Source organism: Symphalangus syndactylus, chromosome 23 (assembly GCF_028878055.3).
Source record: "Symphalangus syndactylus isolate Jambi chromosome 23, NHGRI_mSymSyn1-v2.1_pri, whole genome shotgun sequence".
NCBI classification, from domain to species: Eukaryota; Metazoa; Chordata; class Mammalia; order Primates; family Hylobatidae; genus Symphalangus; species Symphalangus syndactylus.
In genome coordinates, this window is record NC_072445.2 from 35,499,800 (window position 1) to 35,527,413 (window position 27,614).

The 27,614-nt window shown below is 49.7% G+C and overlaps 2 protein-coding genes across 4 annotated transcripts in view; one reads left to right on the plus strand and one right to left on the minus strand.

The window, feature by feature from the left end:
• The window catches only part of LOC134735733 (skin secretory protein xP2-like), a 51,227-nt gene extending 43,132 nt beyond the window's left edge, over positions 1-8,095 (plus strand). The window contains exon 4 of the mRNA XM_063632818.1: positions 7,212-8,095. The gene's annotated coding sequence lies outside the window, so the exon portion shown is untranslated. The remainder of the gene's footprint in view (positions 1-7,211) is intronic.
• A 1,521-nt stretch (positions 8,096-9,616) lies between these two features.
• MAPK13 (mitogen-activated protein kinase 13) lies at positions 9,617-24,601 on the minus strand. 3 transcript variants are annotated; one of them, XR_010119031.1, is made up of 13 exons: positions 23,597-23,834; positions 22,883-23,012; positions 21,603-21,661; positions 18,331-18,439; positions 18,152-18,181; positions 17,669-17,716; positions 17,432-17,546; positions 17,252-17,323; positions 15,731-15,810; positions 15,395-15,473; positions 15,120-15,296; positions 14,555-14,867; positions 9,617-13,171 (listed from the first exon to the last, which is right to left on the minus strand). XR_010119031.1 is itself a non-coding variant. In XM_055264337.2 (12 exons), the coding sequence occupies exons 1-12, from the start codon at positions 23,713-23,715 to the stop codon at positions 14,788-14,790; spliced, it is 1,098 nt and encodes a 365-aa protein (XP_055120312.1). In that variant the 5' UTR covers positions 23,716-23,834; the 3' UTR covers positions 14,102-14,787. The 3 variants fall into 3 exon arrangements, 2 of the variants coding, with proteins under 2 accessions (XP_055120312.1, XP_055120313.2); XM_055264337.2 differs by lacking the exon at positions 9,617-13,171 and having other exon boundaries at positions 14,102-14,867; XM_055264338.2 differs by lacking the exons at positions 9,617-13,171; positions 14,555-14,867; positions 15,120-15,296; ... (1 more) ...; positions 15,731-15,810; positions 17,252-17,323 and adding an exon at positions 15,832-16,102 and having other exon boundaries at positions 23,597-24,601.
• Between the last annotated feature and the right edge of the window lie 3,013 nt (positions 24,602-27,614).

Below are 27,614 nucleotides of genomic sequence, written 5' to 3' on the forward strand. Positions count from 1 at the left end.
GAATTACAGGCACGCACCACCACGCCCAGATAATTTTTGTATTTTTAGTAGAGATGGGGTTTCACCACGTTGGCCAGGATGGCCTCAATCTCTTGACCTCGTGATCTGCCCAACTCAGCCTGCCAAAATGCTGGGATTACAGGTGTAAGCCACTGCACCTGGCCAACTGCTTTTCTTTTGACTGTGGATCACATTTCCCTGCTTGTTTTCAAGTTTAGAGTTTTAAAAAATTTTTATTATTCTAGACATTATAGATAATACAATGTAGAGAATCTGGATTCTGTTACTTTCCTCTGAAGAGCATTTATTTTCAGGCAGCTAACTTGGCAGGCATAAATTTCCAAATTCTGTGTCCCCTGAGATAGAGTGGCAGCTAAACTTTCTGCTCAGTTCTTTCAACTTCCTGTCTTTTACCTTCTGCTTGTTTCTTGCTGGGCTTCTTAAAGTATCCCCTATCCATGCACGTCAGGAGTCAGCCAAGGATTTGATCAAATTTTATATGCACTTTTAAGAAGCCTCTGTGGTTTCTTCATTTCTTAGATTTTCTTCCTAAATCCCATTCTCTGACTTGTCAAACCAGTAAGACTAGCCACTTTCTGGCCATCCTGTGCTACCTGTTCTGAAGAGTACCCTCAGGCAAAAAGCCTTGTGATCATAAATCTTCCCCGCTGCACTCCCTTCTTCTGGTGGTTAACCCCCCTCTTGTTTCTGCCTGCTTTTGGTCTCTCCAGTGCCTTCCAATAGTTGTGCTTTTTACTATTTCTGTAATGATGTAATACAATACAAGCGACTCCACCACTACTAGAAGTAGAACCTCTGACTTTTGATTTAAAACACTCAAAGATGTTGACTTGTCCGAAATCAAATACAAACATCCAAGGTAGAGATGTGCATTTGCTAGTCATCAGGATATGGATGGTATGGAAAGCCAGGAGAGTAGAAGAGACCATTTAGAGGGGAGCATGAACAGAAAAGGGCAACCAAGGAGAGAGCCATGGGCACTCCTCCATTGGGAGATGCATGAGAGGAGTTGCTGGTGGAAGAGACTGAAAAGAAAAAACTGCAGTAAGAGGAAAACTTTGGGGGAATTAAGAAAAAAAAACTCTTAGAGATTCAGTTTCTATGTTTGTTAAATTGGAATAATAATTGCTGTGTAATTAGTGTGAAGATTAGACGTGATACATTTAAAGTACCCAGAAGAGTGCACCTAGAAAACATGCAACAAAAGGATAGCTACACTACCCATGACTTATATCTGTTATATTTTATTTCCTTATTTCATGCAAATAGAATGAAGATCCCCTACATGTCTTACCAGGGGATAGGTGTGTGTTAGGATGGAAAAGGGAGAGAGGATCAACAAGGAAGAAGCCAGATGAGAGGGGGAAGGGCCTCCAGGGTGCCCATCCAAAGTGAACTCTGGATTGGTCAGCATCAAAATGGGAGAAGTGAAACATCTTTCCACCACCCCCAGGACTCCGTGTGTTTGCATGACTGATGAGTTGACTCCCTCTGGCTGTGAGCAGTACCTCCAGGTCCTTTCAGGGAAATGGGCTCAATTCACACAAAAGGAAGTAAAGCCTACAAATCAAGTCAAAAGGTAGAGCTCTTTAAAAATTTATTTACTGGCCAGGCGCCGTGGCTCACGCCTGTAATCCCAGCACTTTGGGAGGCCAAGGTGGGCAGATCACTTGAGGTCAGGAGTTCGAGACCAGCCTGGCCAATGTGGTGAAACCCTGTCTCTACTAAAATACAAAAATTAGCCGTGCATGGTGGCGGGCACCTGTAATCCCAGCTACTCGCGGGGCTTAGGCAGGAGAATCACTTGAACCTGTGAGGTGGAGGTTGCAGTGAGCTGAGATCGTATCACCATACTCCAGCCTAGGTGACATAGTGAGACCCCATCTCAAAAAAAAAAAAATTATTTACTGGCCAGGAACAGTGGCTCATGCCTGTAATCCCAGCACTTTGAGAGGCCAAGGCAGGTGGATCACTTGAAATCAGGAGTTCAAGACCAGCCTGGGCAACATGGTGAAACCCCACCTGTACTAAAAATACAAAATTAGCTGGGCATGGTGGTGGGCGCCTATAATCCCAGCTACTTGGGAAGCTGAGGCAGGAGAATTGCTTGAACCGCAGAGGCAGAACCCACACCACAGTAACTTGGTTGAAATGACTAAATTCATAGATAGAAACCATAGTTTTAAGTCTTTGGAATTAACAGCAACAAAAAAGATAAAAAGCAAAACTGTCTCAAGAAGATACAGAACGTCTAAACAGGCCTATAACAAGGAGTATGATTTAGTCATTTATAAACTTCCCCAAAAGAAAAGCCCAGACCCAGAGGTATCTGTCAGTACCTTTTCCTAGAACATTCCTACTTCCCCAAAGGCAGAGGTTGCAGTAAGCTGAGATTGTGCCACTGCACTCCAGCCTGGGGTTCAAGCAATTCAAGACTCCATCTCAAAAAAAAAATTTTATTTACTGTTTGTATTAGTCCGTTTTCACACTGCTGATAAAGACATACCCAAGACTGGGTAATTTATAAAGAAAAAGAGGTTTAATGGACTCACAATTCCATGTGGCTGAGGAGGCCTCACAATCATGGAGGAAGGCAAAAGGCACTTCTTACATGGTGGCAGGCAAGAGAAAGTGAGAGCCAAGCAAAAGGGGAAACCCCTTATCAAACTGTGAAATCCTGTGAGACTTACTCACTACCTCCAGAATCATGGGGGAACCTCCCCTGTGATTCAGTTCTCTCCCACCGGGACCCTCCCACAACATGTGGGAATTATGGCAGCTACAATTCAAGATGAGATTTGGGTGGGGACACAGCAAAACCATATCACTATTATTACTTATTTTTATTATGTTATTTATTGGATTATAACCAAGGTATAAAATAAACACCTGTGGGTCCATAGACCTAAATTATTGAGAAAAATAGCCCATACAGAAATATTCCAAATAATTTATCTAGATATTCCCTCCTCAAAGAAGTGGAGTACACTTCTCCTCCTTAAGTGTGGGCTGTGCTTAGTGACTTGTTTCCAAATATTATAGTGTGGGAAGAAGGGGGAGAAAATCACTTCACAGCGGAGAAGTCTGATAAACACCACCTTAGCCAGGTGATCAAAGTTAACATCAGCAGTGCTAAGTCATATTGATAGGATATAGCCTTGATATGATGTGATGAGAAGGTTACTTTACTACTGTAGTCTTCCTTCCAAAAACACATTACTGGAGTCCAATCACGAGAAAAACATTAGAACGAGTCCCAGTTGAAGGACATTTTACAAAATCCCTGACCAGTACTCCTCAAAACCACCAAGGTCATCGGAAACAAGAAAAATTTGAGAAACTGTCATGGCCAAGAGGAGTTTAAGGACACATCATGACTAAATGCATATGGCATCCTAGATGGGATCCTGAACAGAAAAAGAACATTAGGTAAAACTTTAGGAAATAAGTTTTACCATAGAACTTTGGTAAAAACAAAGGAAACTGAATAAAGTATGAACTTTACTTATAATAATAATGTATCAGGCCAGGCACAGTGGCTCACGCCACTGTGGGAGGCCAAAGTGGGTGGATCACCTGAGGTCAGGAGTTCGAGACCAGCCTGACCAATATGCTGAAACCCCGTCTCTGCTAAAAATACAAAAATTAGCCAGGTGTGTTGGTGCGGGCCTGTAATCCCAGCTACTCGGGAGGCTGAGGCAGGAGAATCACTTGAACCCGGGAGGCAGAGGTTGCAATGAGCTGAGATCATGCTACTGTACCCCAGCCTGGGTGACAGAGTGAGACTCTGTCTCAAGAAAAATAAATAAATAATAATACATCAATATTGGTTCATTAGTTGTGAAAAAAGTACTGTACTAAGATATTAATAAGAAGGAAGCTGGGTGCAGCATATATGGAAATTCTCTGTACTCTTCTTGCATCTATTCTATAAATCTAAAATAAAAAAGTTGTTCATTGTATAAGTTTTTGTTTGTTTTTTAAAGGATGAGGCCTTGCTGTGTTGCCCAGGCTGGTTTTGAACTCTTGAGCTCAAGTGATCCTTCTGCTTCAGCTTCCCAAGTAGTTGGGAATACAGGCATGCCCCACTGTACCCTTAAAATAAAAAGTGTATATATATATATATATATTTATATATATACATAATATATACACACACATATATATAAGTGTATATAATATTATATATATAAAATCTTAATACTGTACACAGAGAAGTTCTTTTGAGATCATTTTATTCCTGGTTCTGAAAGAGGCAGCTGAAGTAATGGCTTCACTGTAAAAAAAAAAAAAAAAAAGATAGGAACAGGCAGGGCTGGTGTGGACAAAGGCAAGCAGACTCCTAGGCAGGCAGAGATGGGTGCCAATTAATTGGGCAGAAACAATGAAAAGGTCTCAGAGAGAGAAGCAGAGAAACCCATATCCCATCCCACCTATTTTTAAAAATTGATGCCTAGGCCGAACACATCAGAAGTAGTCAGTGGGCAACACTGGTTTAAAAAAAGAAAGGAGGGAAGGAAGGGAGAGGGGTGGGGGGGAGAAAGAGAGAGGGAGAGAATTTCCATTTATAAAAATTACTCTTATTTAAAACAGCTTTTTGGAATGTTAGCAAGATTTCACAATGCAGACATCTCAGTTTGAGACAGCTTGATTGATTTCCTGATTTCCAGGAAAACTGAGCTATCATCTTGTTCCTGCTTCGTTGTTTACTGGCATAAATATGCAGTTCTTACAAAATGTGAAATGGCTGCTGAAGAAGTGAAATTTAATTCTTTTTGACATATTGTTCCAAATCCCCTCAAAAATGAAGAAACCAGTGGAGAAACTTTCTTCCTCCCTTCCCAAAAATGAATGTGAAGAATTGTGGAAGATTTTGTTCCTTTGGGAGTTTGTACATGAACTATAGGCTCTGAACCAGTCCGTTGGGCCACGGAGTCAGATGGGAATAAGCACAGTTCACCTCCGTAGTTTTGTGTTATACCTACACAGCCCAACCAAAAACTGGAGGGCAGCAGCCTTGTTTTGTAGGTCCCATATTCCCAAGAGTATTAACATCATCCACAAGTGTTTTTGAGTACCCACTGATACAACCACAACAATAGTAAAAATAGCTAATATTTACTGTGCACTCTGTGCATGCACTTTACCCTCACTAGTCCTATGAGCTAAGCTCTTCCAAGATTACATCTTGGAGAAGGAAAATAAGGCTCAAAGGAGGAAAATACCCTGCTCCAAAATGCATGGTGTGACAAGCAGGCTTACATGCCCAGTTATTTGGTTAAACAGTCTAGATGTTGCTGCAAAGAAATTTTGTAGATGGAATTAGCATTTACAATCAGTTGGTTGTAAGCAAAGCAGATTACCCTCCCTACTGAGGGTGGGCCTCAACCAATCAGGAAAAGGCCTTAAGAGCCAAGCTGAGGTTTCTAGAAGAAGGAATTCTGACTCAAGACTACAACACAGAGATCTTGCCTGAGTTTCCAGCCTGCCTGGCATGCGCTATGAATTTCAGATTCAAGGTTGCAACATCAACTCTTACCTGAATTGCTAGCCAGCTGGTCTGTCCTACAAACTTCAGACTTGCTAATCTCCGGCAATCTTGTCAGCCAGTTCCTAAAAATAAAGATAGATAGATAGATAGATAGATAGATGATAGATAGATAGATAGATAGATAGATAGATAGATAGATAGATAGATGATAGATAGATAGATAATAGATGATAGATACAGATATAGATAGATGATAGTTGATAGATACCGATATAGATTATAGATACAGATGATAGATACAGATATAGATATAGATGACATAGATAGATGATATAGATATAGGTAGATATACATAGATGATAGAGAGAGATTTTTGCAAGTTCTGCATATATCCTGTTGGTTCTGTTTCTCTGGAGAACCCTGACAAATACGCATGGCTAATAAGTGGCAAAGCCAGGATGCAACCCCAGGTCTTTTTGAATGCAAAGCTGAGGCTCTTAACTCCACACTCTGCAGACCTTGCCCGAAAGGCTGCATATACCAGGGTTGTAATACACGCAAGAGCTGCGGTAACCCAGCTGTGTTCCTACTGTGGGAACTAACACAGCCAGGCGGGGTATGGTACCTGATGCTGTAAGCAAGAGGGGGCTATTTTTGGCTTTTGAGCAAGAGGATGAGGTGTCTCAGCAGCATTAAGGAAGAAGGATCTGGCAGCAGAACAGATAAGAAAAGGAAGAGCGTAGAGGGAGGAACTCATTGTGTATTATTAATCTTATACAGAATAGGTGCGAAGGGGCCTAGAGTGGCCAACACAGAATAGCTAGGAGGAGCATTATCACAGAGGGGCCCTGAGATGTGGGATGAACAGGGAAACAAGGCAGAGGCAGGGAGGGGCCAGCAAGGTGGCCCTGCTAAATGGCCAAGAGACAGATGGCATTGTGGGCCAGAGTGGGGGAGTCTGATGGGAGAGTTGATCTAGAGAGGTTAGTTTAGGAAGGTTAAGTGGGAAGAGATGGGGTAGTCCAGTGGGAGGATTCCACAGAAAGCCTCCGGAGTCAGATCCAGGCTCTAGAGAGAGGACCAGGCTGGAGGGCCAGTACAGCTGGGAAGAAAGGAAAGCCACAGGCTAAGGACTTTGCTCTGTGAGCTAAGTCAAAGGCAGGAGGAAGCTGACCCAGTGACCAGACTGGGGAGATAGAGCTGGAAGGCACTGGGAGGTGGGAGACAGACACACCACTGAGGCAGAGGAGCTCCCTGTAGAAGGGGGTGGCAGGCATGGTGGAGAGGCGTGGGACCCAGGACAGCGAGATTTGTTGATCAGAGACTGCTGTAGAATATGACACAGTCCTTGTGGAAGAAGGGTAGATGCTGAAGGCAGGTGTCAGAGTGTTTGCTAGGGAGTCATGGTGAGAAAACAGGTGACAAACACAGACTCCTCTTTGAAGACAGTTTGTCAAGAAGGTAAAGAACCCAGGTGAGAATAAGGTAGTAGACCCACTGAGGAGGGATTTAACATGGACACAAGGTGAGTGGGAAAAACTGCTACTGAGAAGGAGGAAGTGGAGATGTCAGGAAGATGGGGTAATTGAGGGAAGAGGATGTGGTAGAGAAAATAATAAAAATAACAGTTAATGCTTGGCAAGCACTTCCTTTGTGCCAGGTACTGTTCTGAGTACATTCCTTATCTTTATTTCTTTAGTGTTACTGTCCTCATTTTACAGATGAAGAAACTGAGGCCCCAGATCACAGGACTGGTGAGAAGAACATGTGATATATCTCCAGAGCTAACACTTAACTACTACAGTGTACCACACAAGGAGAGAGCAGCATTAGAGAGGGTTGCTGCTTCCTCTGATGGAGGATAAAAAAGAAAGATTGCCAGCCTGGGCAACATAATGAGACCCTGTCTCTACAAAAAATAAAAATAAAAAAATTAGCTAGGTATGGTGGCATGTGCCTGTAGTCCTAGCTACTTGGGAGGCTGAGGTGGGAGGATTGCTTAAGCCCAAGAGTTTGAGGTTGCAGTGGGCTATGATTGTGCCACTGCACTCCAACCTGGGCAACAGAGTGAGACCCTGTGTCTAAAAAAGAAACAAATAAGATAAAAGGAAAGGCTGAACTAAACTCAAATTTCTAAAGGCAATGCCCTATCCTGCCGGGCTGGAGGAAATCCAACTGCAACCTTTACTGTGGTTCTTCCTTGGAACTTTACAAAACTTCTGCCATCTTATGGACCCCACAATCTGGAGAAAGCCCCCGTGCGTATGAGTCTGTATTGAAACCACTGAGATACTGTGCCAGTTAAGAATGTATGGGGCATACATACAAGAAACCTGCCTGATAGCGGCTTAAGCTAAAAAGTGATTTAGTTATTTCACATAGCAAGAGGTCTAGAGGCAGGCAGTCCTCAGAGTGGTTTCATAGTTCCCTGATGTATCTAAGCATTTAGGAACTTTCCATCCTTCCATTCCATCGTCCTCAGTGTATGGGCCTTTTACCCTAGACTTGCTACCTCATGGTCACACCATGGCTGCCAGAGCTGCAGAGCTCACAAAACCATCTTCAGGGCAGGTAGCAGGTACAGACCACCTGTATCTCCTTCCCAGACTTCTCCCAAGTTCTCTTGGGCAGGACTGAGTCCTAAATCAATCCCTAGCAAAGAGAAAATCAGCACATTTGGTTTAGAGCTTTCATGGGTCACCCTCTGGAGCTGGGGGAAAGGCCCACCTTCCCGAGCAAGCTGCATCTAGAATAAAATGTGGGTTCTTTAAGGAAGATGGGAGAATGGCTGTTGGGTGGGTAACTAACACGTCTGTCTCAGAAGACCACTGATCCAGTCCACAGGGCTCTTTGGGGTCCATGGTCTGCTACCCCAGGCCACACTCTGGACACAGAAATCTCAGCCAAAACCAGGAGCTCTGGGCTTAGGGTCCAGCCTCCCTGGGCACACCCAGCAGCTCCTTGCTGGGCTTTGCCAGGGTGTTGTGGGGAGCTGGCACCGTCCCAAATGAATATAGGGACTCATAGGCTTCAGATTCCTTCTGGTCAGGAGAAATCTCCTATCTAAGCCACAGTGCTTCTCAACCACACTTCCCTCCTTCATCCCCCACCTTGTCCCATCCCGGGGTCCTGGCCAAATATTCTCAATAGTGAGACCTTTGGGAACACAGAGAGGAACGTATTGTGGCAGCTCCTTCTCTTGGCCAGTTAACACAAACTTGTCCCAAGGTGTGGCTACCTTTGTGCCTATGGTGGCCGGGGGCTCAGGGGCAGTAACACAGGTAGCAAAAAACACAAATTCGTCTCCATAGTGCCCATGCCACACTGGCAGCAGGAAGAATGGTGCAGTGGTAAATTGAAGACCTGAGCCCTGGCCCTACTCTGGGCCTGAGTGTCTTCATCAGTAAAATTGTTCAGAGGGACCACAGTGGGGCAGGAATGGAAGAGTTCCACCCATTCTGCAAACTAGATATAGAGGCCTCCACCAATTCCCTAACACAGGGGTCCCCAACCCCCAGGCAGGGGGCCGATACCTGTCTGTGGCCTGTTAGGAACGAGCTGGACAGCCAGAGGTGAGCTGCAGGTGAGTATTACTGCCTGAGCTCTGCCTCCTGCCAGATCAGCGGCAGCACAAGATTCTCAGAGGAGCACAAACCCTATTGTGAACTGCACATGCAACGGATCCAGGTTGCACCTTCCTTATGAGAATCTAATGCCTGATGATCTGAAGTGGAACAGTTTCACCCAAAACCATTCCCCACCACCTTCTATCCATGGAAAATTTGTCTTCCATAAAACCAGTCCCTGGAGCCAAAAAGGTTGGGGACTGCTGCCCTAGCAAAATGCCCCAGTCAGGTCCATTTCTACCTGGATGGTGAGGTTGGGCGGTCCAGAGGAGTGGGCCCTGATGAGTGTGTGGGTGTCCAGGTGCAGTGCTGGAAGTTTCTAGCCTGGCTCTGTGATCATAGAGTGTGGGGCTGGGGGGTTTGTTAGGAATTCACAGAGGATACCTAAAGCCTCATTTCAGTAGCTAGAACAGCCTCATTCCAATAGCTCACAACTGGGGTCCACAAACTATAGAATTCAGGGGTCTGTGCACTTGGATTGGAATAGAATACAACTTTATTTTCAGTCATTTCTATTTCCTTGGTTATGAACAAAGGTAGCAAAGTGCAGTTGTATCAGCAGCGCCAATAGAAATCACAGAGTTTTTCATATCCCTTTAGTTTGCCACAGGTATCTTAAAATATTGTTTACACTCATCTCTACTTCAATTTACCATTGTTTAATAGGCCTACCCCTTGATCTTGTTATTCAAATATGTTAATAAAGAAACCTATGCACATAGTACCACATTATATTATTTTAAAAATATTTTGACAACTGTATATAAATATAACTAGCTTACTTTGTAATCCTACATAGTTTATGTGTATGAAAATATTATTCTGAAATTAGCCGGGCATGGTGGTGCATGCCTATAGTCCCAGCTACTTGGGAGGCTGAGGTGGGAGGATCACCTGAACCCAGGGAGGTCGAGGCTGCAGTGAGCTGATTGCACCACTGCACTCCAGCCTGGGCAATGGAGTGAGACTCCATCTCAAAAGAAAAGAAAAGAAAATATGATTTTGAGAAGCGATCCATGGCACAAAAAATGGCCAAGAGCCCTGACTGAGAGGGGCCCTGTTGACATTCACATGCCACCCGCCCAGAGTGAGGGCAGCTGCCCAGCTGAGCAGGGACCCTGCAGGAGGAACCAGAGCAGGAGAATCCCTGGCACCATCCTTGCTCCAGTACACGCCCATAGGTGCTCAATGAAGAAGTGAGGACAACTTGCTGCCATCTTCAGTTTGATGGAATGGCCTTAGGCCTCTGCTGCCGATTGTGAAATCACTGGCCTCTTACCTAAAAGCTCAGGAGGATTTAGGGAGAATGCAGATAGAGCACCTGAGTTCACTGTGTAATGAAGGAAGGGGAGCCTCCCAGCATTAGATCTTAGGGAATTGTTTCAACCAAATTTAAGGAAGCAAAAGCCAAGAGTTGGGAGGAGAGGCAGGGAGAGATTCCTCCCTCCTCAGCTGTGGCTATAGCACTGCTTGGGGCCATGGAAAAACAGTTTTCCACACCCTAGCAGACAGCAAAAGCTATTTCAATGTGCCAAGTGAAAGTTGAGCCATGCCCTCATCCAAACTAGCCTCCAGCCTCACGCAGGCAGCTCAGGGCACCCATGCACACTGGGCTCGCCCTTACGGAGCTCTTCCTCCATCAGGCAGCTCTGGGCACCGGTGCACACTGGGCTCACCTTTACGGAGCTGTTCCTCCATTTCTGTCTCCCCTTGTGCTGCCCCTCACTGGGAGCAGTGCCACCCCAATCCATGCCAGGCAAGCCCTGCCCTGGGACACCGCTGCTGTCTGTTCTCATGGATGACTTGGGCCCCAGCAAAGATACTCTTTGTTCCTCAAAAGAGGGAATAGAGGGTACACTTGCTCTTAGGAAATGTCCCCCACCTTGCAGTCTGGCTTCCTGATCTCTCTCTGTTAAGATCTTTTAAGCCACCCCATCAGCCACAGAATGAAGCCCAACCACCAAGAATACCTGACCCCACATCTCCCCCTCCCCCGCCCCGCCAGCTCCTCTGCCCCCAAACAGCAGGAGAATGGACTTGTTTCCTATTACACAGGCCATGTGCCCACTGGGCAAGACCCAAACCCATGGGACCCCCACTCCCTCTACTCCCCAACCCCTCCACCCCCCACCTTGCACTGCTGAGTACCTCCACCACCTTTTGAAGAAACTTCACAGGTTTGAGAAAACTCTGTGGGAGGGGGCTGAGGTTTAATTCCGGAGTGGGGAAGGCCTAGGAGGACACCAAGGGATGATGGGGGGGGCGGTCTGGGAGTCTGAAAGAACAGAGATTTTCGGGAGAGCAGCTCAAAGGTACAGCCCAGGGCCACCCACTTCTGCTTCCTGCTGTGCTCTCTGCCACCTTCCATATGACATTGGCCTGGTCGGGGCAAAGAAGTGACCGACAGGCCCCTGGGACAACATTCACTCATTATTCATTCATTCACGCACAGATATTTGCTCACAGTAGGCAACGGGAAGGGGAGGCCAAACCACATACTGTAAATGCTGCCCACAGAGGTCCTGCAGCCCAGGGGGGATGATGAAGAACAGCTGCCTGGAGGGAGGCCTAAGGTAGAGCCTTGAAGGCCAAGGAGAATGGAGAGGAGAATTGAGGGCCTTCCATGCACAGGCACTAAAAGAAGGCCAAGCCTACTTGGGGAGAGGCAATATCGGGACCTGTGCACTGGGCTGCACTGGGCAAAAAAGGCTTTGTGTGTCATGCTGTTGGGAGAAAATGGGTCCTGTGGTTAAGTACATCTGGGAAGTTCTGGATTAAATGAGGAATGGATCTCTTTACTGCAGGACTTGTCAAGACCTTTAACCTGTGAATGCAGAATGAACCTTACAGTGGATCCCAGGACTGGTGTCCCACACTGACATAAGGACTAGCTAGGGGAGGCAGTGGGAGCTGATGAGATTAGAGAGAACACAAGGGGTTTTGAATGCCAGGCAAAGAAGGAAGGCTGGACTTTTTCCTTGGGGCAGTGAGAATTCTCAGGAGACTTAGAGGGATGTAGACTCAGGGAACCTGGGGCAGTTTAGTAACCAGCGAGGCCAGGGCTGTGGCAAGACTAGCCAGTCCCAATCAAGGACTCCCCAACTCCTTGACAGCAGGGCCATTCTGTGGGACAGAAGACAGAGACCATCCACACAGTCAGCAGTAAGGGTCTCAGAGAGACTGGCGAGAAGAGGGAAGGCTGGGCAACCCTTGAATCCAAACTGGGCACAGTGCTTAAGCCTACTTGGGTTCCAATCTGACTCCACCACTTCCTAGCTGTGGGTATCTGACCCAATGTCTCTGTGGCCTCAGGGTATTTGTTTTTTGTTTTGTTTTGTTTTGTTTTTTTGAGATGGAGTCTCACTCTGTCACCCAGGCTGGAGTGCAGTGGTGTGATCTCAACTCAGTGCAACCTCCGCCTCCCAGGTTCAAGCAATTCTGCCTCAGCCTCCCGAGTAGCTTGGGATTACAGGCATGCACCATCACACCCAGCTAATTTTTGTATTTTTAGTAGAGATGGGGTTTCACCATGTTGGCCAGGCTGGTCTGGAACTCCTGACCTCAAGTGATCTGCCCGCCTCAGCCTCCCTTAGTGCTGGGATTACAGGCATGAGCTACTGTGCCCGGCCTGTTATTTATTTTTTAGAGCAGTTTTAGGTTGGCAGAAAGTACAGAGGTTCCCACGTACTTCCTCCCCTTCTCTCTCCTCAGTTTTCCTGATGAGTAACATCTTGCATTAGTGTGGCACAATTGTTACAATTTATGAACCAATACTGATACATTATTATTAACTGAAGTCCATAGTTTACTTGAGGGTTCACTCTGTGTTATCCAGTCCTACAGATGGTAACAGATGCACAATAGGTATCCACCATTACAGTATTATACAGAAGAGTTTCAAGGCCTTAAAAATGCTGTCTGGGCCTGCAGGGTGGCTCATGCCTATAATCCCAGTACTTTGGGAGGCCAAAGTGGGAGGATCACTTGAGTCCAGAAGTTCAAGATCAGCCTGAGCAACATAGAGAAACCCCGCCTATGCAAAAAAGAAAAAAAATGTTTTAATTAGCCACCTGTAGTTCTGGTGCACCTGGGTGGCACAGACATGTAGTCCCAGCTACTTAGGAGGTTGAGATGGGAGGATGGCTTGAGCCCAGGAGGCTGAGGTTGCAGTAATCTGTAATTGTGCCACTGAACTCCAGCCTGGGTGACAGAGCCAGACCCTGTCTCAGACAAACAAACAAACAAAAGAAGCTGTCTGAGCCTCAGTTTTAACACCTGTAAGATGAGTGTGAAGCTCCATCTGAAGCCCCCCAGTCTCCTACTGTAGGTTTTTGATTTAGGCCTCCCAACAAATCAAGTATGACTGAAATCCACCAAATGTCTTGAACTATGGTCTGATATCCATCAGAATCACTAGGCGAGAGGTCCTCATTCAAATGCACATTCTAAGGTCTCAACTCCAGACTTGCTGAGTCACAAGCCCTGGGATGGGGCCCAAGAATCTGCATTTTAACAAGTCCCCTGGTGCACAAGGAAATTTGAGACCCACTGTGCCCCTGACAGCTTGTGCACATGGAAATTTGTTCTGCCAAAGTTTCTCAGATAAAAACAGAGAGGTTCTAGCCACTGTTAGGTCAAAGCTCTGGAGAGCTGTGCCATCTCCCAAAGGGAGCAGAACGGTTTGCCACCAAGCCAGGCAAGAGCCCATTTCTGCCTGTACAGCTCGCAGTCTCAGAGCCTGCTGTTGTTTCATATCTTGATTGCTTATCACTCACCCAAAATAACCTGAATGCAATCGCACCAGCTGCAGCTCTCTCTGCAACTCCCTTAATTTAGCAGCCAAACACATTTGGTTCCTTCACAGAGCACAAGGCCTCAGCACAGGGTCCAGGAAGGGGCCCCTCCCTCCCAGCTGTCTGTAGTGAGTTGAATCATTTCCCCCTGGAATTCATGTCCACCTGGAACCTGAGAATGTGACTTTATTTGGAAATAGAGTATTTGCAGGTGTCATTAATAAGGATCAAGATAAGATCATACAGGATTAGAGTGGGTCCTAAATCCAATGACTTGTTAAAAGAGGAGAGAACAGAAGAGACAGAGACTGGAGTGATGCAGCAATAAGCCGGGGAATGCCACAGACTGCCCACTGCCACCACAAGCTAAAAAGAGCCAAGGAAGGATTCTTCCCCAGAGCCTTCAAAGACACCACAGCCCTGCCAACACCTCCATCCCAGATTTCCAGCCTCCAGAACTGTGAGGGAACCAAGTTCTGCTGTTTCAATCCACCAGGTTTGTGGTAATTCGTTAGAGCATCCCTAGGAAACCAATGCAGCATCACTGCCATAGGCCCCCAGCCTGGCTCAGCGCCCACTCAGCCCCACTCAGCCCCACTCTGGCGGGAAGGAAAGGGCCCCACCTGCAGGCGATTCTCCCGATGGGCAGTTTAACGTGGCCTGTTAGGATCAGAGCTAGTTTCTCCCAACCAACATCTTTGAATTCTGCATCTACTAGGTCCATTTCCCACATGAGAAGGACCCTTCTGTCCTCTGCTTGAAAGGCTGTATTCCAAGAAGGGCTGAGTTTGGTAGTGACAAATAAATACAGGTCCTTGGGCAGTGTCTGGCTGGCAGTGCCATGCGAGATGAGTCCCTACAGCTTCATGCCACTCCGGCGCCGCGAGTCCTTCCGGGCAATGGGGCTGAAGTTCACAATCTCCATGTAGATGTGCTCTGAGAAAGGCAGCATGGTTTAAGGTGGGTAAGGAGGTGCTGTGGCGACAAAGTCCACCCCACTTTAGAGAGAGCATGGAGAGCAAGTCAGCTCAAGGAGAAAGAAGCACCCAGGAGACAATGCCCACCAAGAAGGAGGGGGCAGGAGCCTTAGTGGCAGGTAGGGCTGGCAGAGGCCAGGCACAAAGATGGAGGAAGCAAGGAAGAGAGGCTGCAGGCAGAGGCGAGAAAGCCGGAGGCCCCAGCTCTTACGCTTCCATTCATCCACTGTGAGTTTCTCGTGTTCTAAGGAATCATCAAACGGCTGCTGGGCCTCCGTCTCTTCCTCAGGGTCCCGGAAGGGCTCAAAGAAGGGATGGGTGAGGGCCTGCGCGGCTGTCAGGCGCTTGTCCACGTCTAGCTCCAGCATCTTCTCCAGCAGGTCTGCAGCTGCAGGGGCAGAGCCATGAGCCTCACACCGGGGGCCGGGAGAGGCCGCCCTCTGAGAGGCGCTGAGAGGCCCCTGGGGAGCGGGCTCTGAGACTCACCCTGGGGGCTGGCCCGTGGGAAGAGCTGAGTGAAATCCTTCCTGGGGGTCTGCGGCAGGGACTGGATGTAGGATTTGGCCTGGAAGACAGAAAAGCATCAAACCCCTTACAGCTCTGGCCTCCATGTGTAGAGCAGGGATTTCAGAAAAGCCTCAGAGCAGGGCTGAAGGCTCAGGTCAGGGTCCACGGTGAGATTAAGACAAGAGTGCCTGCCAGGGTAGGAGGATGCTGTGGGAAGGTGCTGGTGAGCCTTCTTCCACAAAGGCCTCCAGCCCGCTGGGCCCACATCAGGCAAGCACACAGCCCAGGCCAGCCTAGGTCTCATTTACCACCCACCGCTTTGTCGTTCAGCTTCTGCACAAACTCCGTGCCAGGCACCCCGGTCACTTTCAGGATCTGGGTCAGCTGGTCCAGGTCTTGGTGGCAGGTTAAGGCTTAGCCTTGCTCTCCTGGTGGGTCTGAGACTGCCCTTCCCGCGACCCCACCATCACTTCACCAGGGCACCATGGCAACTGATCATCCAGGCTCCAGCCCTGCCTAACCACATCCTGCTCTCAGGAGAAGGCTTATTCTTCAGGGCTCAGGGCTCTGCAGAGCTTTCCAACATGCCAGGCTGAGGGGGGTCCCTACCCGACAAATACATGTGGACTTCTCAGCCTTCATCCCAGTCACTCTTTTGTTTCCTCGTCTTCTCACCAAAGGCCTGCCCTGCACACAAAGGCACTCAGTTAATGTGTGTGGTGCCAAAATGTATTTTCCACACAGTGGTAGAATTTTTCATCATTTTGCTTATCTACATTTTTTTTTTTCTTTTTGAGACAGGGTCTCACTCTGTCACTCAGGCTGGAGTGCAGTGGCACAGTCTTGGCTCACTGCAACCTCCACCTCCTGGGTTCAAGCGATTCTCCTGCCTCAGCCTCCGGAGTAGCCGGGATTACAGGCGTGCACCACCACACCCGGCTAATTTTTGTATTTTTTGGTAGAGATGGGGTTTGACTACGTTGGCCAGGCTGGTCTCGAACTCCTAATCTCAGGTGATCTGCCTGCCTTGGCCTCCCAAAGTTCTGGGATTATAGGTGTGAGCCACCATGCCCACCCAACATTTTGTTTTTTTGTATTTTTTTTTTGAGTTAGGGTCTCCCTCTGTCACCCAGGCTGGAGTACAGTGGCACAATCACAGCTCACTGCAGCCTCAACCTCCCAGGCTCAACCCTCCCACCTCAGCCTCTCAAGTAGCTGGGACGACAGGTGCATGCCACCATGTCTGGCTAATTTTTTCTTTTTCTTTTTTTTTTTGGGACGGAGTCTTGCTCTGTCGCCCAGGCTGGAGTGCAGTGGCGCAATCTCAGCTCACTGCAAGCTCCACCTCCTGGGTTCACGCCATTCTCCTGCCTCAGCCTCCCAAGTGGCTGGGACTACAGGCGCCCGCCAACACGCCAAGCTAATTTTTTGTATTTTTAGTAGATATGGGGTTTCCCGTGTTAGCCAGGATGGTCTCGATCTCCTGACCTCGTGATCTGCCTGCCTCGGCCTCCCAGAGTGCTGGGATTACAGGTGTGAGCCACCGTGCCCGGCCCATGTCTGGCTAACTTAAAAAAATTTTTAGAGATGGGGTCTCACTATGTTGCCACCTCTGGTCTCAAACTCCTGGGCTCAAATGATCCTCCCACCTCAGCGTCCCAAAGTGCTGGGATTACAGGCGTGAACCACTGCATCCAGCCTTATCTGCCTTTACAAATTATTCTACAGGGAGTATGTATCACTCTCACATTAAGAAAAAAAAGGCAGTTATTTAAATAAAGTGTCTGTTGAAGGGAGAATCTCTAGATGGAGTTTGGCTTTTCCAGCAAAGGATACAATCTTTCCCCTTGAACAGAGTTTTCCCTGTCAGCATCTCTGCCATGATACAGCCCACAGACCAGATGTCCACTGCAGAGGGAGGGGGAGTGTCACCTGGACTGTCTGACTGGGGCCCAGTAGTCAGCACCGAGTGACCAGATGGCCCCAGGACCGCCCTCTTAGGCGTTGACCACTGACCCGTCTGGTTGTAGTGCATCCAGCTGAGGATCACCTCGGGGGCCCGGTACCAGCGGGTCACCACGTAGCCAGTCATCTCGGCGTCTGCATGTCGCGCCAGCCCAAAATCCAGAATCTATGGCTCGGGATAAATAGAAAAGGAACTTGCTGAGGGGAGGAGGCTCTGGGAGTGGCTTCCAGGGGCTTCCCTGGGGGAGGGCCCATCCTGCCTCTGGGCTGAGCCTGCAGCCCACTCACCTTCAGTTCACAGTCCTCGTTCACAGCCAGATTGCCTGGCTTCAGGTCCTGGGGGGAGGACAGAGAGTACATGCTAGGCTGAGGCAGAGATGGAGCTTGTCCTAGCTCCACCACCACCCAGGGGTGTGACCTCAGCCAGGCCCCTTCCCCTTCTGGGCCTCAGTTTCCTCATGTGTAAAATGAGGGTTGGACTAGGTGTTCTCTCAGGGCCCATCCAGCTCTAAAATGTTCCTGATTCTTGAAGCCTGAAACACTCAGCTCAGGGCTCACTTTGTCTGCAGCAATTGCCCATGAAGTCCCCTGGGACACAGTGACTCTTTTGAGCAGGCCTTCCTGGGCCGTGGCTGGGTCTGAAAACTCCATATTCTGTGCTCCTTGGCAGTGTCCTCTCCCTCCACCTTTCCCACTCATTGATTGCCAGAGAACCCCATACCCAGGGATGGGACAGGGGCCTCTGAGGACCATGGCAGAGAAAGCACTCACCCTGTGCACGACCCCAGCCGAGTGGATGTACTGTGTGGGAGAGAGAGAAGGGTGAGTCCATGGCCCAGCGTCCACACCAGGCACTTCAGGCTGGCCAACCTGTAACAGTGCGCTCCCTCCAGCCTCCCCAAACCTCAGGTCTCGACAGCAAGGCGTCCCCTCTGCCAGTCCCCACCCACCTTAAGGCCTTTGAGCATCTGATACACCAGGTACTGGATCTTCTCCTCACTGAACTCCATCCCCATGATCTTCTGCAGATCTGTCTGCATGAAGGGCATCACCAGGTAGCTGGAAGGCACGAGGGCTTCTTGGAACAGTACCAGGTCCCACCCAGCCCCAGGTCTGAGCTCAGAGGAGGGGCCTCAGGGCAGAACAGGGGTCATAGAGACACCCTCCAGTGTGCAAAAACCAACTCCAGCCAGCCAGATCACCACATGGGCCTCTGGGCTCCTGGCTCCCAGCCTCCCTGTGGCAGGCTGCCCAGCTGGCAGAGCTCGGAGTAAACGCTGCAGTTGGAGCGTGCTCAGGAAAGCCACATGGAACTGTGTTACCACTCTTCAAAGGTACTCTCTCCTTGCCCTTCTCCACATCCCAGGGAAAGCCACAGCCAGGAGTCAGAAACATCTGCCAATATTTCCTTCGGCTTCTGTCCAAATATTTTATCCCTCAGAGGGTCATGCCCATCTGAGATGGCTCCACAAACAAACAATATGTCTACCTTTCCAAGAAGGAAACAATACAACAGTTTCCAGGAGGGTGGAAGGAGGAGATGGGGAGGCTCCTGCAGCCTCTTAGGGGATTGCACAACAGGATAAGGCCAGCAAAATTTAACTGTTGTAGTAACAGCAAAGACCAGGACAAAGACAAAAAATAATAAAAATTATAAAATAGGCCACAGGGCATAGCTCATACCTCCAACCCCAGTGCTTTGGGAGATGGAGGCTGGACAATCGCTTGAGGCGAAGAGTTTGAGACCAGTCTGAGCAACATAAGGACCCCATCTTCCTTCCTTCCTTCCTTGTGATGCCCTTCCTTCCTTTCTTCCTTCCTTCTTTCCTTCCCTCCCTCCCTCCCTCCCTCCTTCCTTCCTTACTTCCTTCCTTCCTTCCTTCCTTCTTTCCAGATGGAGTCTCGCTCTGTCGCCCAGGCTAGAGTGCAGTGGCACGATCTCGGCTCACTACAACCTCCGCCTCCCAGGTTCAAGCGATTCTCCTGCCTCAGCTTCCCTGAGTAGCTACAACTACAGGTGCCTGCCAGAACGCCCAGCTAATTTTTATATTCCTAGTGGAGACGGGGGTTTTGCCATGTTGGCCAGGCTGGTCTCAAACTCCTGACCTCAGGTGATCTGTCTGCCTCGGCTTCCTAAAGTACTGGGATTACAGGCGTGAGCCACCATGCCCGTCCTGGAACCCATCTTTCAGAAAAAAAAAAACAAAAACCAAAAAAACAATTAGCCAGGTGTGGTGGCATGCACCTTTAGTCTTAGCTACTCAAGAGGCTGAGGTGGGAGGATCACTTGAGGCCAGGAATTCGAGATCAGGATGAGTAACATAGTGAGACCCCATCTCTATAAAAATTAAAACTAAAAGCTGGACATGGTGGCATGCATCTGTAGTCCCACCTACTTGTGGGGCTGAGGCGGGAGGATGGCTTGAGCCTAGGAGTTGGAGGCTGCAGTGAACTGTGTTTGTGCCACTGCACTCCAGTCTGGGCAACCCAGTCCTATTTCTAGAATATAAATTTAAAATTTTTTAAAATAAATGTTACCTTAAACAATTATAAAATAGGTTGGTTTTTTTTTTTTTTTTTTTTTGAAAGGACATGCTGGAGGCATCTCCAGGAGACTCTGGGTTTTGGCAGCCCTCTCCGGCCTGACCACACACCTCCCTTGGGGCCCTCTCCATGCCCAGTCCCCTCCTGTGTCTTTCCCCTCCACTTGGGCACTGGTTCTTTCATCTTGGCGACATGCTTCCTGAAGCCTTTCTGTGCTAGAACCACATGCTCTTGACTTTGCTTCTTCAAATGACCACCCCTTCTCCCTCTCTCACCACCAAACTTCTAGAAAGGGCGGTCCACACTCCTGGATTCCACTGCCTTAACTCCCAGTCCTGCGTTAACCTGGTTTCTGCTTCCCTCCTACTGCCAGACCGCTCGGCTCAAGGTCACCAGTGAACACCCGACAAACACACCACAACTCCCTTTTCTTCTGATCTAACCTTGCACCAAGTCTGAAACTCCCTCTCAATTCTTTGCTGACTCTCCTCTGCCTCCGATCAGGCCCTCTCAGCTTCTTCCATCTCCTCATCCTCTTGGATCTTCTCTTTCATGTTGATATCTGAATCAATACTATCTTACCACATTCTACAATTATCTGTTCCCGGGTGTCAGCTATAACCCATTGGTGATTATTCCAGCACAAATCCATATCCCTAGCCCAGACCTTCCTCTCCTGAGGTTCATATTTATTTGCAACTGTGATTAAACATTGGAATGTTCACAGGTTCTTTAAAAGTAAAGTGTCCAAAATGGAGTTCGTTATCTTTCCCCCAAGATCTGTTCTTCCTCTACCGTGTATTTCAAGCAGGAACCTGCCCATTCCCCCACCTCTGCCACCTCACTCAGCCACTGCACCCCAACAGACAGAACATTGTGTTGGCCCTGCCTCCCAAATGGGGCCTCAAGTTTGCTCTTGGCATCCCATCACCTCTACTTTAGATCCCTACTTCAGATCACTAACACTGACCTCCAGGCTCTCCCCCTCTGCCCCAGAGCTGCTTCCTGCTCCTTTCTTGCTGCTGCCAGAGTGCATCCCCCAAATCCCATCTGAACACATCACCTCCCTGCTCAAAGTCCCCAGGTCTTGAGGCTGCCTGTGGGCTCAATCCAGATTCAGCTTGACCAAGCCAGCTGCTGGCCTCCACACGCCACACTGACTTCTCCATCTTGTCCAAATAGTCCAGTCTCATTCAGACACTGCACAGGCAAAGCTATACATTTTGCAACTAAATGTTCTGGTTCTCTGCCATTCTGTCAAACACCCCCATCAGCCAGAGGCAGCCAAGGCTTCTTAATCCTTGCTTCATGCTAGAAAGAGCTCCAAGGTCCAGACTCACATCTGTGTCCCCAGGAAAGGTGAGTTGGTTCTAACCCTGTGAGGACTGGCAGATGTGTCTTCATGGTGTTAAAACTGGGTAAAAAGCAAAGCAGCTGTGCAGACTGCCCCCTGCCAGGCAAGCACCCCACAAAGTCCTTCCTGCCTCTTCCTGCCTGCCTTTGGCTAAAAGCATCTTTCCAGAGAGAATCACACTTGACAGGCAAAGGCACAGGACTGCCAGGGAAGGAGGCTCTCCGTGCCACACCCGGAATAGAAACCCTAGACCCTCCCCCACCTTGCTCCCCAGCAGCATGTAAGGCCTGCAAATGCCCCAGAACCCAGTGCAGCCCAACTCACAAGTCATGGAAGTTGCGCAGGGAGGAGGCTGGGGTGAAGACATCCAGGAGCCCAATGACCTGGGTAAGAAGTCACCTGTGAGGGCTAGACAGACACTACCTTCTCCTCCCACCTCCTCCTGGGTCCTGGCCATGCACAGAGCCATCCACCACTTCCTAAAACACCACCTCCAGCAGGAGGCATGTCTCCAACCTTCTTGGAAGCAGTAAAAAGGGCAGAGGCCTAGAGGAATCCCCTGGATTTGGAGGGAGTTTGCAATAAATCATGACAGAGAGTCAGGCTGGGGAGAAGGGAAGGTGGGGAGAATGATGTGTGCCCATTGCTCTCAAGTCTGGTGTCAGGGCAAGCAATGCAAACCCACTCTCAACTCATGTAGGCAGCAGGAAAGCATAAGGGAAGGGTGGAAGGGAAAAAGGAGGGAACAGGGAAGGAGCTTTTCAGCCAGCAAACTCCCTGCCCCTGACCTTGGGTCTCCAGCCACATCCATCCTTGCCTGCCACAGGGCTGGTTCAGAGCCAAGGGCAAGATCACCCTGGCTGGAGGCTGTAGGGGAGGGGTTTGCTGGAGAAGGATGGGCTTAAAATGTACATAACATTTTGAAATCATTCTTTGAAATGTCTGCCCTCCAATCTAGGTATCCTGCAGCAAAGCCTGGCTGCCAGGCCCTGAGCTGGGCCCCTGATTTTCCCGGCTGCTTCTATCAGACAAGACAATCTGATGGTCATGTGCTCAGACCTGGTGCCTTGCTGCCGAGATTGAAACCCCAGCTCTGCTACTGACTAACCATCTAACCAGTGAGCCTTGCTATGCTTTAGTTTCCTGTCTGTGACATGTGGGCAATAGTACTCATATATCATGAGGACTAGACAAGTGAGTGTATGCAGAGCTCTTAGAACATAGGAAGTGCTCAATATGTGTACATTGCTGATGTTATCGGGGTCACGTGGACACAACACTAACTAGGATTCCAGTCCCAGCTGGCCACAAGCTCTCAGACATGGAACCAATTACAAAGTTCCCCTGTGCCAATTTCCTCTGTAGGATAAGACAGTCTGTACCTCACAAAGTGCATTCTGCCAAAAATACCCTTTGACCTCTTCCTGGAAAGTGGGCAGGGAAGGTCCCGGCATCCCCTCCTTTCAATAGTGAGGCGAGAGGCACCATCAGGGGAGCAGGGAAGAGACTGTCCCGAGCTCTCCATACCGGGAGGCCCCGCCTGCGCCCGCCCCTGACTCCCCAGGGCAGCCCCCGCCCCCCTCCCCGGGGCAGCCACCACCTACGTTCTCATGCTGCATATGCTTCAGCAGCAGCAGCTCCCGGTAGGCGCGCTTGGCGAAGATCTCGGACTGAAAGGGCCGGCTCAGCTTCTTGATGGCCACCTTCTCCCCTGACCGCTTGTCGATGGCCGAGCTGTCGGGCACAGGCCGGTCAGCAGGCGAGGCTCTCCTCCTGGGCCGTATCTCCCAGACCGCCCTGATCCCTCCCACTGGGCAGCTGGGTTGAGAGGGGACTATGCCCACCACCTAGAATATGGGGGAGCCGCGGGACGCAGGGCAGGGAGTAGGAAGCCAGGCAGGAGCTGAGAGAGGGGCACAGCGCCAGGGGCAGCAACGTCTCATTGCGACGGGATCCACGGCAGGGCAGGAGTCTCACTCTCTCTGCAACTTGGCGAGCCACCTCCCTCTCTTGGGGCCTCGGTGTACTCGTCTGTAACAGTGAGGATCTGCCCGATGAACTCCGGGGTCTTGCAAGTGTACAGTCCTGGAGAACCAGGCGCAGTCCCAACTCAACCCACAGAGACCTCACTCAGCCACCCGGTGAGAAAAGGGAGATGGCGGCTGGGTGGCCCCGGGGAGGGCGCTGGGCCTTGAGGTCCGCGGTCAAGATGCCGCTGGCGAGGGGCCAGCCCACGGCGGGCTGGGCGGAAAGGGGAGAGCACGGCGTCCGCCCCGCCGCCCCCTGCCCCCCGCCCCCCAGCGGCCCGGGGGTCTCACCACACGGCGCCATAGGCCCCGCTGCCGATGTGCGTCGGGGACACGTAGGTCTTGGGCAGCTCCCAGGCGGTCTTGTTGACATCCTGCTTGTAGAAGCCCTTTTTCCGGATGAGGCTCATCCCGGGCACCCGATCTCGGCGAACCCGGCGTGGCGGCTGCTTTCGCGGCCCAACGGGCTCCCAGCGCCCCGACCCCCACTGCGCCCGCCCCGCGCCGCCCGCTCCTCCCCCGCGCGAGGGCGGGGACCCCGGGCCGCGACGCTCCCACCTGCCGGCTCGCCCAGGTGCGCCGGGGCCGCCACGCCCGGGCCTGTCCAGCCCTGCGCTCCCGCGCTTCCGCCCGGCCCGACGGAGCCACCGCAGCAGGTGCGGCCCAGGCACGGGGTCCGGGCTGCCCAGCGGGACCCCGGTGCCTCCCGGCCGAGCCCGGGCCAGCGGCAGGGCTGGTGGGTCCAAGCAGGAGCGGGGAGGCAGCGCTTCCCAGCTCCCTCCAGCCCCGGTCTCCATAGGAAGAGCTCCCCGTGACCGTGAACACACAGGAAAGCAAAACAAAACCCCACAACCTCTTCATTATGGAAAATGTCAAACATACAGGAAAGAAGTGAACAGAGTAAGCCAGCGCTTCTCACACTTGAGTGTGCTCAGGAATCCCCTGGGCATTTTATTTGATTAAAATACAGATCCTGACTCAGTAGGTCTGGAGTGGAGCCGAGATTCTGCATTTCTAGCCAGCTCCCAGATCTGAGGCTTCTGAACCACATCTGATAGGAGATTCTAATGAACCCCCGTGACCCCAATTCCTCAGCAACCGCAACTCATAATCAGTTTTATTTCATCTACATTCCTCTCCAACCATCGTTTTGAAGGAAAACCCAGGCGTCATATCATTTTATTCATAAATATTTTTGTATCTCTAAAAGGTAAGATTTTAAAAAGTACATATCCACAATACTATATATATACATAATACTATATATATACACAATACTATATATATATACACAATACTATATACATATATACACAATACTATATACATATATACACAATACTATATATACTATATATACACAATACTATACATATACTATATATACTCTATATATACTATATATATACACTATATATATAGTATATATATATATTTTTTTTTTTTGAGACTCTCTGTCGGAGTGAAGTGGTGCAATCTCGGCTCACTGCAACCCCCGCCTCCCGGGTTCAAGCAATTCTCTGCCTCCACCTCCCAAGTAGCTGGGATTACGGGTGCCTGCCACCACGCCCGGCTAATTTTTGTATTTTTAGTAGAGACAGGGTTTCACCATCTTGGCCAGGCTGGTCTTGAACTCCTGACCTCGTGATCCACCCACCTCGGCCTCCGAAAGTGTTGGGATTACAGGCGTGAGCCACCGCGCCTGGCCCACAATACATTCTTAAACCTAAAATTAATAGCACTAATTCTATAATACCAAATATCCATGCAGGTTCAAATGTGCAGGATTTTTGTTTGTTTTTGAGATGGAGTCTCACTCTATCGCCTAGGCTGGAGTGCAGTGGCGCCATCTCATCTCACTGCAACTTCCGCCTCCCAGGTTCAAGCAATTCTCTTGCCTCAGCCTCCCTAGTAGCTGAGACTACAGGTGCACACCACCACTCCTGGCTAATTTTTGTACTTTTAGTAGAGACGGGGTTTCACCATGTTGGCCAGGCTGGTCTTCAACTCCCGACCTCAGGTGATCTGCCCACCTCAGCCTCCCAAAGTGTTTGGATTACAGAAGTGAGCCACTGCACCTGGCCCAAATGTGCAGTTTTGAACACAGTTTCGGTAGACTTCCTAAGGCTCTATAAGGACAATGACTAATTGGGGCCCTTGCCACCTGTCTGGTGGCCTGTGCAGCCTGATGGAGATTCTATGCTCAAACCACAAAGGCCTCTGAGGAGCAAGGTGGGGAGGTGGGGGGAGGAAATGGCTGCAAGGGCTCTAGATGCCCAGCCTGACTTGTCCAACCCCTCTCTGGCCCAGGCATGGGGCTGTGGAAGGGGCAGGGGCCACCTGCTTCACTTTGTCAAAAAGAGAGAAGGTCTATTGAACGAGGAAATAAACTTGCTAGGGGCTTACAGCAAGCTGTGGGTCCACACTAGGGAGTCTGCAGCCCCCAAACTCTGTGCCCCAAACCCTCCCGGGCAGTCCTGCAGCCTCAGGCATGGCCTGGAATATCATTCTGAGGTGAAGGTGGGGTGCCGGCATCACACAACAACACCCGCCATTATTTCAGTCAGGCAATCTGTCTTTTTCATTTCTGGCACACGGCAATAGATCAGCAAATGTGTGGAGAATGAATGGAGGAGTCAGCCCATTAGATGTAAAAGAGTCATTTAATAAACACTTGTGTTTGCCATGTGCCAGTCATTAAGTGTTTTATATAACTCACTTAATCCTGGTAAGAGGCCTATGAGTCAGTACTATGATTATCCTCATTGTAGAGATGATGAACCCGAGGTACAGAGAGGCTAACAAATTTGCCCAAGGTAACACAGCTGGTAAGGGCAGAGCTGGGTGAAAGCAAGTACAGCCTGGTTCTAGAGTCCCTGCTCTTGGCAGCGAGGCTATGCAGTGGCCTAGAGTTGAGAGAATTGCTCCTCAAAGGAAATGGCCTTGCCCACATCATAAAGACATGTCTACTGATCCAACCGTGTCTCCCTCAGTCCATCCTGCCCTGGGGTATCTGATATTTTCCCCAGCCTTTTCCCTCCCCCACCCCCTACTCTGGCCCTGAGACCCCATGGGAGCCTAAGGAACGGGGTTGTTTGCCTGTGAGTGCTGCAGGAGTTTTGGACCTTTGGGATCAGTGGCACCAGTGCAAGGTACCTTGATTCTGAAGTTGGGGTGGGGTCCTGGAAGGCAGATTTTAGGCTGGACGCAGACAAAAGAGAGTAAGTGACCTCAGAGATTCAGGTTTTCTTCTGGTTTGAGGATCCAGTAAGGAAAGGGGCTAGGATGTGGCACCAGGTCAGGATGGCGCCTCTCTGCTGCACGTCTTAAACACCTGAGTGGGGCAGAGGTGAGCCCAGGAAGGTGGGGATACCAAGGACGTGCTCGTTGCCCAAGTGGGTGCGATCTTCCGAGGGCACGAGTGGCCACTCTGGCTGTGGCTCCGGATGCTCTTGAGCAAGGGTCAGGAAGTGACTCAGGCCTCCAACTCTGCTGACGCTGACCCCTACTCTGGGCCTGACTGGCCCTGCATTACTCAGCAGCCAGGCAGTCTGGGAGGCAGTCCTTGGAGGATCCAGCTGGGGAGTCATGAAAGGGAGGGAGGAGGAGAGGGTCACTCAGGTCATCCTGGATGCCCTGCCTCTCCAGCCTGAGGCTTTTTTGAGTTCCAAGGGCCCTTTGCTCTTCTCCTCTCCAGACACCAGCCCAAGGTTGTCTTGTTGGTTTCTGCCCTATGAGCGTGGAGGCAGGGATTCAGGAAACTAGCTTTGGAATGAGGCCTGAATTTACATCCCTTCTCTGTCATCACCAGCTGTGTGACCTTGGGCAAAGTTTGGCACTCTCTCTGAGCTTCAGTGTCCTCCTTGTGAAATGGGGATAATATTAAAGTATGGCAAGCTTATTGAAAGAGCTTTAGGATTGTATTATTTCAAGTACATATTCCTCACGACAACCCAGTGAGGTAGGAACTTTCAATGCCTCCAACCAGAGAAACACATGTGTGGGTGAACAAGCTGAGCTGATGACTCGTTGCAGCAAGGGAGAGCATGCACCATGGCGATCATGGGGCATCCCAGGAAGGGGGCATCAGAAAGGACTTAGTCTAATGTTTGGAGTTGTGTTAGGTGACTGGGGAGCAGTTAAGGAAGCGAGGCTTTCTTCTGGGTTGATGCTGTCAGGAAGTGGAGGTAACACTATGATTGGGAGTCTTAATACATCTTGCTGAGAAGGAAAGCAGACTAGAGCAAGGCTGAAGCTACAGCTGGTAAACCAGCGGCCTCCACTCAGCTTCGCTCTACAGGGGGATTTG

Excerpts from the sequence above, each read along its gene's own strand:
- MAPK13 (XM_055264337.2), bottom strand. The coding sequence starts at position 23,715 with ATGAGCCTCATCCGGAAAAAGGGCTTCTACAAGCAGGATGTCAACAAG. Across the intron at positions 18,440-21,602 it reads CTGCGCAACTTCCATGACTT|CTACCTGGTGATGCCCTTCA; the intron begins GTGAGTTGGGCT and ends CGTGCCTTCCAG. Across the intron at positions 15,297-15,394 it reads CCCACGGGCCAGCCCCCAGG|CTGCAGACCTGCTGGAGAAG; the intron begins GTGAGTCTCAGA and ends CTGCCCCTGCAG.